Here is a 12,920-nt window from a genome sequence, read left to right as displayed (position 1 = left end):
CAAACGAACTTCTCAGTTTATGAGCTCAGCCACTTACATGGGGGCAATCAGCATCCTACCTGCAGCTCAGGGAAGGAGCAGTTAACGGCTGGGTGACCCAGCCGCAAACCCAGGAATTCCACCAATGCTTCCGACCGTCACTGCTGCCATATTTTACTTCACTCTGTATCCTGAGGCCACCAAAGCCATCAAAAGGCCACCGGGGACATCTGCCGGCGCAACCCCCAGCACAGCGAACTCTTGTCACCTCCTCCCCAGCCTTTTCCCATCCTCCACCCAGGGAAAACGCGCAGGGGCCCACGGGAGGCTGCAGAGGTGGGGCCAGCGCGTGTTGTTCCCCAGCGCTTCGAGACTGGTAGAACAGCTCTTAGAGCACGATTTTACTTGGCACGGGCTGGTTTTGTAATGAAAGAAATAAATAAGTGCCATCCTGTTCTGCTAGGAGGTTGAAGCATTTCCTTTCTTTCCTTTTTTTTAATGATCTGTTTGTACTGAGGCCAAACATTGAATACTTCAGCCTCAAAAATAAAAGTTTCAACAAGAACCGTAATTGGGAGGAGGCTAAAACACAGGCACTCTTGTGCCTTTATCTATGCTGCCGCGAGACGGCTTTTATTTTATTTTAATTTTTTCTTTAAAGTAGAACCGAAGGAGTGCCTTGGTGCTGCACGCTGCTGACTCACCACCTCTGGAGACAGCATTGCCCTACGTATGTGCTCCATATGCACCCCCACCGACACCCAGCCACCTGGGGCACCAAACCAGGCCAGGAGCGAATGTGCCCATGGGAGACGGGGGTAGCCAAAGGATTTAGGGGGAAGGGGTAGACTCTCCCTGCCCACGTGGAGGTCTTCTCCTCCTCTCCTGCCCCGTTGAGCTTCTTGTGGACTGGAAGCAGGCGAGTGCCTCAGCCAGCGTGGGAGAGGGAGGCGGACACAGGACTGGAGGCTGGCGGTGGGGGAAGGGATGGTCCACCTTTTTTGGCAGCACCTTGCAGTTAAATCAGCTTAAAGCAATCATGAAACCATAGGGTAGTATTTCACTCCTCTTTGCTATGGTCTCACTCTCGAAAGCGCCAAAACGAGTGCCAGCACGAGCGCCAGCTAGTTCGTGTAAGACGAACGTGGACAGAGGACAATAAGGTCTTTCTTAGGTCCCATCCAACAGGCATCGGGTAATAAAAATTTCCAACTTTTATGCCCTGTGCTCAATTCAGAGCTGCAGAAGAAGCCCCGCTCTAGCAGCGCGGTACAGCAGCACTTCTACCAATTTCAGCGAGCGCCCTGCAGGCAGACAGCTTGCAGGGACAGGCTCAGGGAGTTTCAGGAAGCTGCAAAATCAGAGTAAATAATAATAAGCAGAAATAAAAAAATAAATCAGAAATGCGTTACCTGCTCTGAAGGAACTGCTCTCAAATTTCCTTCAAAAAAAGAAAGAAGAGATCACCATGTTATTTACATTCCATTTAACTCCCTCAAAAACCCAAACAAACAAGGGTACGGTATTAGGTAACTCTTTCACTTTTTTGATAGGACACAGCTATTTTATATCCTGTTATTCAATGGGTGAATTAAAATATTTAATATATTGCTTATACAAGTCTATACATGTAGGATATGTATATTCCCTCAAACAGTACACCAAGTTAAAGCAACCATGATTTTTGCGGGTAGGACAGCGTGGAGACATGAGACCAGCGATGGATCAGAGTTCCCCCATCGTCCCGACTCGCTGGGGAGCCATTGCGGGAGCGGGACGGAGCCGTGGCTGCAGCGCACCTCTCTACCGGGAGTGGGACAGCTGTAGGGTGGTGGATCTCGGTACGGGCTGCCTGCCCAAGTGCTCGTCTTCTGTCTCGGGAGGGTTTTGCAGCCCATGTGCTGTCAGGTTGCTGCTGGAGGTGCTTGAGGATGAGGCTTCGTGTTATAGCTTGAGCCAAATTAACAGCTGCCAACATCAAAAAGAAGTCCTGCTGTGGGCACCGTGCTTCTGCCCCTCACTTGGTGCTGGTTGTGGTGTCCTCTGATCCCCAGGCACGGCAGTTTGGGTCAGGGGATGGACAAAAGCCCATGCGAAAGAAAATAATTTTTTTTTTTTCAGTTGGGTTAATATGCTGGCAGGTGCCTGTGTGATCCCATGAACGTGGGCAGAAGGTGGCGGTGAGGGGGAAGCAGGACCTTCCCATCTCGATGCTGGCAAGCTGCTAGTTCAGCTTCAGTGTAAGGTGGAAGTGCACCCGTAGCTGGCTTGTTTGAAACTATCTGTTTCAGTTGTGGCTGTAGGAACCGCAGTTATGCCTTGACTTTCTGCATCAGTGTGCCTGGAGACTGGCTCAGTTCCTACATTCCTGTCAGTATAGCGATGGGACACCCGGACAAGGCAGAAGATAAAAATCCTCGTCTCACCCCTTATGCAAATAGTCTTACACATCCCTTCCTGGCTGACTTTACAGGATGACTCTTTCACCGTGACTTTCTCGTGCTGGACTACTCCTCTCTCACACCATTGCGCTACTTTGACTCTGCTACGATGGAGATGCCAAACACTGCTGAAGCAAGACGCCACATTTGTTTACTCCACAACCCCCTGCAGAAGTGGTGTAAAAAGCTGTTTCACAAGTCATGCAGGTGGCGAGCTCTGCTGCTGGCCATTACACTGAATAACAGAGCAACAACAATGAAAAAAAATGTCTTTGTTAAATCATGAATAGCACTGCAAGATAAGGAGATTCATTCCATCACTTGATGTGTTCTACCTTGTGGGAGGTCGTAGCTGCTCCTCACGCCCCTCCCTGCTAGGTATAGACAAACCAAGCTCACTCTGCAACGCCACTGCCTGACTTTCCTTCCTAGATCCAAATTCTTCTTCAAGATATCAATCATCAATCAATTTCTAGCTTCATCCCCTTGTGCATATTTGGAAGAGACTCGTTCGCTTACCTTCCTGGCCGCTGGAAAAGGGTTTCTCCATCGGGGAGGTGGCACGGCCATCTGCTCCGGGCTTATGCTGGCTGTCCTCTGCCTGTCTCCAGCCGGTGGGTCTTTAAAAACAGAACAGAAGTGCTAGGAGGGGAGGGAGCAAGGACTGAAGAGTTGGGGAGACACTGCTTGGCAGAGCAAAGCTGTTTTGTTTGTTTTCCATCTTTTCAAACACACAGCAGCCCGTGTAATTCCCTGGCTACAAACCATAGCTCTTTTTTATCAGACGCCAGTACGTTTGTTGACCGAGTGTCACCAGGATCACTCATTTGGCTGTGCAGTCGCCCCAGCGCTGTCCTGTCATTCAAAGATGTGGTGTAAAGCTGGTGGTTTTTTTTAGCAATTAAAGTTTTGTTAAGCAGGACAGGCTGGGGGTGTGCAACATGTAACAGGCGCCTGGCACCCCGGCAGCCCCGTACGGAGGCGGTCGGGAGAGGATGATGTCAGACCCAAAAGGCAGCTCTGCTTTTCTCTGATTTTTGCAGTTAAACCTTGCCCCCACACCACTTCCATCACTGAAATCCAAGTTGTGAAGGAGCTGCAGGGAGGAAAACACCAGCTATGTGCTACAGAAAATGCAGATGGATTTTTTTTTAATGTCTTTTTTTTTTTTTTTTTAGTTTTGCTAGTCCCAGTTTCTTCACTCATCATTAATCTCTCCTTATGTAGGCGTGTGGAAAGGCAATCCATTCCCAAGGCAGTGGAACTGGAAATTTGGAGGTTATCTTGTGCTATCTTGGATTGCCGACTTGCTGCTTGTCCCGCTGTCTGCAAACTGCTAAGTGCCTGTCAAAGTCCAAGGGAATGCTGCCTTCAGCAAGGACCAGTCGAACAGAGAAGATAAATGTCTCAAGCCAGGCCAACTGGGATACTCTTTGGGGGAAGTCTCCTCATTTGGGATGACATAGTCATGTTCAACTCAAGTACTGTTTTACTCGAGGGTGGGTTTCAGATACGACAGCAGTGTAGTTGTGAGAATGGAGGTGTGAATGTTTTTGTGTGGCACCCAATTTGCTACCTGCTACAGTGCAAAATCTCGCTCAGCTTTGATAAGGCAAATAACACACTCCAGGCATAAAAAGCCCTTTATTACTGAACGAGAATGTAAATAATTAAAGAAAAACTCAGATTTTCCCTGCACCTTTCTTTTCATGCTACCAGTTGGGTGATAGCTATGCAAGCAGCCTGGCATCTGTAAAGCAACTAAAAGCAACTCTCTTCATCAGTTTTCCTGAGACATTTTTAAGCTGCAGTAATACAACTCTCCCATCACGCTAAGCTTTATTGGTTCAGCAAAAGAAACTAAGGAACTTCATTGGAGACCAGATTATGCTGGTTGCAAAAACAGAGGGATTCTTCTGCTCTTCGACCCCATTATCTCCTCTGTAGTGTCTTGATCAGCTTTCTTACACACAGCCTCGGATTCTGCCGAGACCTGCAAATTGCTTTTTTGGCTGCCAAATTACCATAACCCTTCTATTTTTATGTTTTAAAAGAGCTTAAAACCCTCCATCCTCTTTGGACGTGTCTTTAAAATTGACCAGTACTGGGAGGATTTCATGTATATCCGAAGGCTTAGAAGAAGATGTTACTTCTACTGAGCTTCTAGTTTTACAGTCAACAGACACGAAAAGCCCAGTGGGGATAAAAGGAACTTAACCAGTTCTGTCTAATGCATATAAATCTACCTAAGAGCTCAAGGCACTGGAAGTACTCAATGCGCTACATTTATCTGAGTCTACGATACAGAAATGGGTCTTCAGCCCACACGCCACATGTCCCATTTTGATGCCAAGTTAATATGAATTAAGAGATTGAGATGAATAAACAAGGTCAGTCTGGGCTGGGCCAAGTTGAATCAATGTAAAATAATTGTAAGTATTTTCTGTCAGCAACGCTGGTTTATCTTGGCTCGGGATTCTCGGCGCTATAGATTATAAAATGTTTTCTGTGGAACGGTTGGCAGACATTTTATTGATTTTTCTTTGTTTTCTGAATGCTGAAAGAATTTCCATTAAGTATACATGCCGCTCATGTGACAAAGCCAAATTGCCTTTTCAAACTTTTCTTTCTTCAAGTGAGCTAACACGGTAATATGTTAGCAATCTAATTTAATCAAGACAACCTTTGTCTGGAGTCAAGAGGCCACAGAGCGCACCTTGATGCATCTCGAGTACTTATGGGCTAATAAGAGTTAATTTTGTATTTCTGAGGTGCTGTACACATGTTGACTAATTAATTTGCCCAATATCCCTTTGAAGCTGTTAACGTATTATCTCAGTTTTACAGATGTAGAGATTGAGAGTGCAACTTCGTACAGAGCTGCATATACTTGCCGGCTGTTGTGTTCTCAATGCACATGAAGCTCCTGTTGCCTTCACTGGGGCTGAGAAATGGCAAAGAAGGAGAAGGGGGGCTGCAGCAACCAGGCAGGATTAGCAGTGCTGAGCTGCTGGATCCCACTTCCATGATGAATTTTCTCACCACATCGCCACAACCCTGCAGCATGCCTCTTAACAGAGTTACTTTGGAACTGAAAATTGCTAGGACAGATAGAGCAGCCTGTAGGATTACGTGTGGATCTGTGGCAGAACGTATTTCTCAGCCTCTGTTCCTTATATTTTAAGTCCAGGTTTGCTTTCTGGTTAAATAGGACTTTCAAAAAAGACAACGGACAGTTGGAGAACACACAGAACTTCCATAACGGTGGTGAATGCTTATTTTGTTTAATTGCATGAAACAATGGAGTAAAACTAAGAAATTTGTTCATTTTTTTCTTTTTTTTTTTTTTACATGACACACAAAAGAGGATACTGTGGGATAACTCTAATTCTCTCCTTCACTATGCTGATTTAACAACCAACATATACAGATATGAAAGACTGTAATGCAGTTTTATTTTAATGCTTCCTGAGGTTTGATCAGTGATGCTACAGAGTCAAAACATGCAAACACGTTTCTGAGCTTAAATAAAACCCTTGTAGAGTAGTAGAAATGTGTGTATTTTTAAGTACATAAGCAACAGGAAAGTTGTGATGATATATACTTTTGCCTTCTATCCTAATAATAACAAGAGATATCCTAATTAAAATAGGAGTACTTCTGGCCTGGGGGATGCGAACAAGGTAGATGGATAACAAGCTAAAAAAACCCCAACCCAGCTTCACACACACTCTGGTACTACCAACAAATGCAAGCTATTTAAACCCACAATGCATTATTGTAAAGAAACAGAATGACACACCGATGGGGAGGAAACTCACACCGCAGCTACCAATGCCAATGGCGAGGAGTGAGTGCAGTCATAGCTCTGTGCTGACTCTTACGCGCTGGACTCTGGCACGGTTGCGGGCACTCACTAGTTGACTCATCTAGAAACAAGCTGTCCTACAGGCAGTCAATCAGTTCCTTTAACATGTCGCCAAGTGCTTGCTACCTTGCTACCTTGGTCCTCTGAACGACAGCATTTATACCTCTGGAAATATCTTCCTCATTTACAGGTGGCAAAAGGGTTATGCTGATTAAAATGTTTCCACAAATAGATAACAAGAATAATGAGAGGACAAGAACTGCTAGGCTATAACATATCTGACCCTTGGAAGGAGAGAATGGTCAGTGGCAAACATAAACCAGAGATGAGAGCTTTGTCTTGCAAAATTATTCACTGCACTGTGTGTGGCTGGTGGTCTGTAACTGTCCTGTTCATGTTAGAGTGAAAGAAACCACGCAGCAAATAAAATGCCTCTATCTGGAGCGTTGTCCCAAAATCTCTCTTGCCCGTAACTTATTCTGTGTGTGTATGCACGGTTCAGAAAGTTGACTACAGTTCTCCATCTACAGTCACACTATTGCTACTTTCATAAAATTTCATGGAGTTAAGCCAGTTTTATCTGTCTGTAAAACATATTTTAATCTCAAACTTTTCTCTACTTTCTGACTGTTAAGACAAGAAGAGAAGCCAGACTCCTCCTAGAATAAGTTCTCAGAGAAATAAGCCCTTGAGACTCTTTTACAAATTATCATTCTGGTTCCTGCTTTTTCTGTCCCCATCTCCATCCCAGGCTCTGGCTTTCCTTGTTAGGCAGTGCAGCAAAGGAGACGATGGTGTGAAGAGCTAATTGAAGTGATTTGGTAATCATCCAGACTGAACACTGGACTTCTGTTACACATATGCAGATGTTAGGCTTCCTGAAGGGCATCAGTAACAAGGCTTATTAAGTAAGTTAAACAGAAATGTCTTCTGCTAGCCTTCACGATTGCCCAGGGCTTCTGCACAGGTGTAATTCATGAGGTATGTCTCGGCTGTCCCAAATTAAAGTTTCTGTCAAAGCTGAAGTACAGGGAAGAATGAAGTTCAGGTATGTTCTGGAGATGAGCTTCCAGAAACCTGGGTGAGATACAGATTTGGGACAGTATCTGGGCCTGACAGGGATGGTAGTGTTAGAAATGCAGTAATGTAGGTCAATTGATTTCATGGGTTTGGTGTGATTAGCTGGTACAAAGACGTAAAGCCAAGGCAGGCGAACAGAAGACTCTGGGAAAGAAGAAAGAGCAGCTGTCAAGTACTGTTCCTGCGGAACACATGCAAAGTCCCATCATGGTGTCTTACAGAGATTAGGGGAACCACTGCTACCCTGGAGACAGCAGAGCCTGGGAGTACTGTCATGTTCACTTGAATTCACACAGGCCAACTGCACATCAGCTTTGTGCACGTGAGCTACTGGCTTTGTGTGACTTGCAGCTTACTTGTACAGATAAGGGTGTGGGGTTTCTATTGCAAGACCAATGACACTGAACACTGAGGCTCAACTTGCAATGAACAGATCGATGTTAGGTTGGTAGGGAGTTCTGGAAGTCATTTGGCCCAATCCTCTTCTCAAAGCAGATTCAACTGTTACATTAGATCCAACTTCAAAGTTGTTTCAGCTCAGGTCTGTGACCCAGTGGGAAGTTGTGATGAGTAATGGCAAAAATGAACCATTGGCACTGGCAAACATCAGAAGATCAGAAAGAGAGCAGCAGTATGTTCCCTCATGTTAAACTTGGAGCAACACTCAGGAGTCCAGATCTGAGCTGACTCTTGTCAGATCACCAGAAAGGACTGTATTTCATAGAATCACAGAATCATAGAATGGTTTGGGTTGGAAAGCACCTTCAAAGGTCATCTAGTCCAACACCCCCGCAAGGAGCAGGGACATCCCTGACTAGATCAGGTTGCTCAGAGCCTCATCCAACCTGACCTTGAACGTTTCCAGGGATGGGGCATCCACCACCTCTCTGGGCAACCTGTTCCAGGGTTCTACAACTCTCAGTGCAAAAATTTTTTTTCCTAATATCTAATCTAAATCTACCTCCCTCTATTTTAAAACTATTACCCCTTGTCCTATCACAACAGGCTCTACTGAACAGCCTCTCCCCATCTCTCTTGTAGGCCCCCTTGAGGTACAGGAAGACAGCTATAAGGTCTCCCTGGAGCCTCTTCTCCAGGCTGAACAGCCCCAACTCTCTCAGCCTGTCCTCATAGGAAAGGTGCTTCAGTGCTCTTATTATCTTCGTGGCCCTCCTCTGAACCTTCTCCAACTGGTCCATGTCCTTCTTATGTTGGGAATAATTTGCTGTAGGAAGTCACAGCACGCCAATATGCAGGGGAGTGAAGCAAACAAAAGCTATGGACTAACCCTGCTCCCCAGACTACAAATCAAGTTCTCAGAGACAGTATCTCATGAGTTTACATGATGCTGAGGAACTAAATCAACAAGTTGCCTACAGTAGTACACAAAAGGTATGGCTGAAGTGACTTGGCCAAGACAGGAGGCTGTATAGTGCATGAGGTTAGGGAACAGAGAAGAATAGCAGTAAATCTATTACAAAAAAAAAAGAATTTTCTTCTTTTGTTTTTCTTGAGGGGAAAGACTTCAGAAGGAAATACGAAATGATTCAGGATTTATCTCACTGGTGAGCAGAATACATAAACACTGAAGACTAATGTTAAACAGCATGAGAAATGGAGAAAGTCAATAATGAAACAAAAAATGACCAAGCTAACAAACAATGAAGGGTCTTTACAGGAGGGAGAATGTGTCCTGATTATTGATCTTGAAACTGCAGGTAGTGGTTGGAGGCTGAGAAGAAGTGGACAGTGGAAATGTCAGATATGAATTTGTGATGTGGGAAATTGCTTAGAATAATAATGTTGCTGTGCACTTACGAAGACGCTCAGCTGCAAGCACTATACAGCTGGAATTTCATGAACTTCACTGCATTTTAGTAAGGTAGTGTCGCCATTTTTCACATGAGTTCACTGAGGCAGCAGAAAGCAAATACAATTTAATTTTGGGTTCACATGCTGGATCAATTTAAAAAAATTTCCTCAAATACGGCGTAACTATCTACCCATTACAAACTATGTCCTTTGCCGACGTCTCGGATGAGGCAAATCTCTAGTATAGAATAGAATGGAATAGAAAAGGATAGAATAGAATAGAATAGAATAGAATAGAATAGAATAGAATAGAATAGAATAGATTATTTCAGTTGGAAGGCACCTACAACGATCATCTAGCCCAACTGCCTGACCAATTCAGGGCTGACCAAAAGTTAAAGCATGTTGTTAAGGCCATCATCCAAATGCCTCTTAAATACTGGGAGGCTTGGGGCATCGATGACCTCTCTAGGAAGCCGGTTCCAGGGTTTGACCACCCTCTCAGGAAAGAAATGCTTCCTAATGTCCTAATGTGTTTGGTGCACCCCAGGATGCGGTTTGCCCTCCTGGCTGCCAGAGCACACTGCTGGCTCCTGTGGAGCCTGCTTCCAGCCAGCCCCACCAGATCTCCTTCTCCAGCCACTCCTCTCCCGATTTATACTTGTGCCTAGTGTGACTCCATCCTAGGTGCAGAATCCAGCATTTTGACCTGTTAAATTTCATCACGTTAATCATAGCCCAATGCTCCAATTTTGGCCAGAGAGATGAAACACTGCAATGACTGCAAACTGAGAACGTCCCTATTTATGTGGGCTCCTAACACTCAAACCCTTCCTTTCTTTATATAGATTTCTTCACCTGAAGAAGTCTGATGCAGACTTGGCCGCAGTTGTATTATAGAAAACAAACTCTGTGAAACTGGAGGCAAAACACAAGCCACTGTTGCGTGCTTGTAACCGTCAGTGGGGTTTTTTTTAAGCACAGAGAAGAGGTTGTTGGAGTCACCTGTGCCTCAGCAGTTGGCGTTGTCACAGGCAGTGCCTTTAAAACTCAAATTCGTGTCGTCAGGCTTCAAGCAGCTGCGGCCAGCCAGAGGAGCCGTGAGAATTTTTCTTTCACAGCTCCGCAAGAGACAACCAAAAACTCCAGGCTCCTCTGGGGGAGATCAGCTGCAAGTACCGGGTGCTGTGAGGTGGAGGGGTGGGTCGCATGAGTGGGGAGTTTGCTTTCTACTCACTATCCTGGCAAGAGGCAAACAAAAGCCGCAGGAAATCCTAGCAGTTTACGGCAGCTCCGGCGATTGCAAGGAGCCACGCATGAGGCTCAGCAACTTTTGGTGACCCACCTGGGCCGGCGCGGGTGAACGTGGTCAAGCCGGGAAGCCCGCGAGTAGGAGCAAAGTTGAACTCTGCAACGTCTCTCCCAAGACGCCCGACAAAGACAGACGCAGGACTGCTGGAGACGGGTGAGTCACAGCAAGAGAAAAGGTGAGCTGAAGGGAGGATAGCGTGTTTATAGCTTGGGATCAGAGGCATGTTGGGATTAGTCTCTGCTCGAGTGCGCTGTTAAAGGAGCTCGTTACTGGAGTCCTCTGCAGTCAATACAGTCTCCAGCTTGAGCTTACTGTCTTTATTACTTGCCCATATCAATACAGTGCTATCTTCATCCCGACAGTGAAGAGAGAATAGTTGTGCACTACATTTTTAAAAGCAGGTCCCATATCCAAGTCCATTAGATATCTCCGAAAGCTTTAGGCTAAACACTGTAGGCTATGGATACAATTAATATTTCACTAGTGGTGTGCAGCTGGCACAATGGATATTATATCTAATACTGCAAAAGCTCAATCTCTTTATGCGAGGAAAGACAGAAAACTAGGTAACATATAGATTTCCAGAAGGAAAAAGAAATGTGTTTCTTGACCACATGAAGAGTGTTCAGCATAGTTATACACAAATGGTTAGGATGATTTGTCAATATGGAAGTTCAATGTTGTACTCACACTAGATTTACTAAAAATGTTCCTACTACAATAGGCAGAGAAAATAAAAATATATGCATCTATATACTCACTGTGAACAAATAATTGTTTATTTTCTATCAAGAATACATGAAGAAAAATAAGATAAATAAATGCTTTTTTAATCTTTGCAGAAGACCTGTTTCACTGTAATTTCCCATCCACTGCAAAGTGGTGTGCTGTTTCACTAGTAACAAAAGCATTAAAAAAAAACCAGTCATCAGACCTGTTGTTTCTCTCATAATTTCAGGTTTTAACCAACTTTGGAAGAAGGGCACTCTGAAAAGATCATCACAGGGACTTTGATCACAGGCTAGTGATGAGCTTACAGAAATCTGTAAAGATCATGTTAGTTGTTTAGAAGTTCTGTTTACCACCTGTAACTGTTAATCGGCTGCGTTTCCATTGCTGCATTTCTCTCTTCTGCACATTCACCAAGGAAGGCTGCATTTACCCAGATGGTTTAATTTGAAAATGGTTGTGCTAGTGCATGATAAATGCTCACAAACTGTCTATGTTTCTGGAGATCGCTTTGTGTCCATGCCATGTCCTTCTGGCTTCCAAGTTTTTCTAGTTCCTGCTTAGTGTCTTAATGTTTTATTGTGTTTACGGTCATGACACAGATGACAACTGAGGTTGTCAGGAGAAGTTCAGAATATCAAATATACATTTCAAAAGTATTTTAGTTAATTGTTCCCTCCGCCATTCCATGGTCTGTTATGGAAGTACTGGATTTTCCTTGACCTTATGAAACATCTTTGACAGACACACAAGTAGCCCATGGGCCCTCTGCTCACCTGTGGGAACAGCTCTGTGCTGGTGGTCTAACAGTTGGACCGGGAGCAGGCGGGTCATGTTCTCCTCTGTGCTCTGAAGGACGGTCAATGACAGCTTCACGAGACAGGTCTTCTTCATCTGACTGCCCCAGAAGTTCTGTTAGGATGAATCAAGATATAGGCTGACTTAATTTAAAAGTACCAATCAAGTTGCCAACCGTTTGCCTTAGATGTCATTAAGTACAAGAGTGTCCTCTCTTGTAATGGATCAGATCAAATGGAAAATCATCCTTGACTTTTCTCCTTCAAAATGAGGCCAAGTAGCTAACAACCAGCAACAATGACAGGTCCAGGAGTTTTTGGAAGGGATGGGGTGTGCGTTGGCTTCAGCTAGCACGAAGGAAATGCCTTCTCTAAGTTGTCAACTACGGAAGGTCTAGCTGGCTGCCAAAGGCTGCTGCGTGAGAGTATTTACTGTTGCCATATGGGTCAAAGTCTCATCAATTGGACCGTTCCCCTAGAAAGGTATATGTAACTCCTTCCTTAAAATTAAAGACGTTCCTTAGCTTTGTTTCAAAACCTTTTGGTTCACAATCAAGACCTGAAGTCTTCAGGTAGGTGAAGGAGAGGCCTGCAATTCCCAACATCCAGCCTGAGCCCTTCGGGGAAGGAAATTGGTTGAAAATACCTGAACCACTTAAAAATATAGAGGAAGAATTGCATGTTTTAGGTGTAAGACTCAAAATAAATAATAAATAAACCTCAGGCTAGCAGAGTTTGGATTAAGGAAAAAAAATCCCATTACAGATAAACACTTTAAAAGATTTTTCTAAAAATCATAAGACCCTTTTGTGTTTTTTCTTTTTAAATCTTATTTTTCTCCTCTTGTTTTCTGCCACCCTAGATCCTGTATAAGCTAATCTGCATGATACCCATGCCAACAC

General features: G+C 44.5%; 1 protein-coding gene across 1 annotated transcript in view; it reads right to left on the bottom strand.

Annotated features, from left to right (window-relative positions):
• WDPCP (WD repeat containing planar cell polarity effector) overlaps window positions 1-12,920 on the bottom strand; it is a 107,771-nt gene that overhangs the window by 5,617 nt on the left and 89,234 nt on the right. Inside the window, exons 14-16 of the mRNA XM_086745040.1 lie at window positions 11,998-12,133; window positions 2,940-3,040; window positions 1,392-1,420 (exon numbers count right to left, since the gene is read on the bottom strand). Coding sequence (XP_086601166.1) covers window positions 1,392-1,420; window positions 2,940-3,040; window positions 11,998-12,133 — 266 coding nt within the window. The remainder of the gene's footprint in view (window positions 1-1,391; window positions 1,421-2,939; window positions 3,041-11,997; window positions 12,134-12,920) is intronic.

Source organism: Chlamydotis macqueenii, chromosome 3, assembly GCF_036417535.1.
Source record: "Chlamydotis macqueenii isolate bChlMac1 chromosome 3, bChlMac1.mat, whole genome shotgun sequence".
Taxonomy (NCBI): Eukaryota; Metazoa; Chordata; class Aves; order Otidiformes; family Otididae; genus Chlamydotis; species Chlamydotis macqueenii.
Note: the sequence above shows the minus strand (reverse complement) of the source record. Positions and strands in the feature narration are given on the sequence as shown.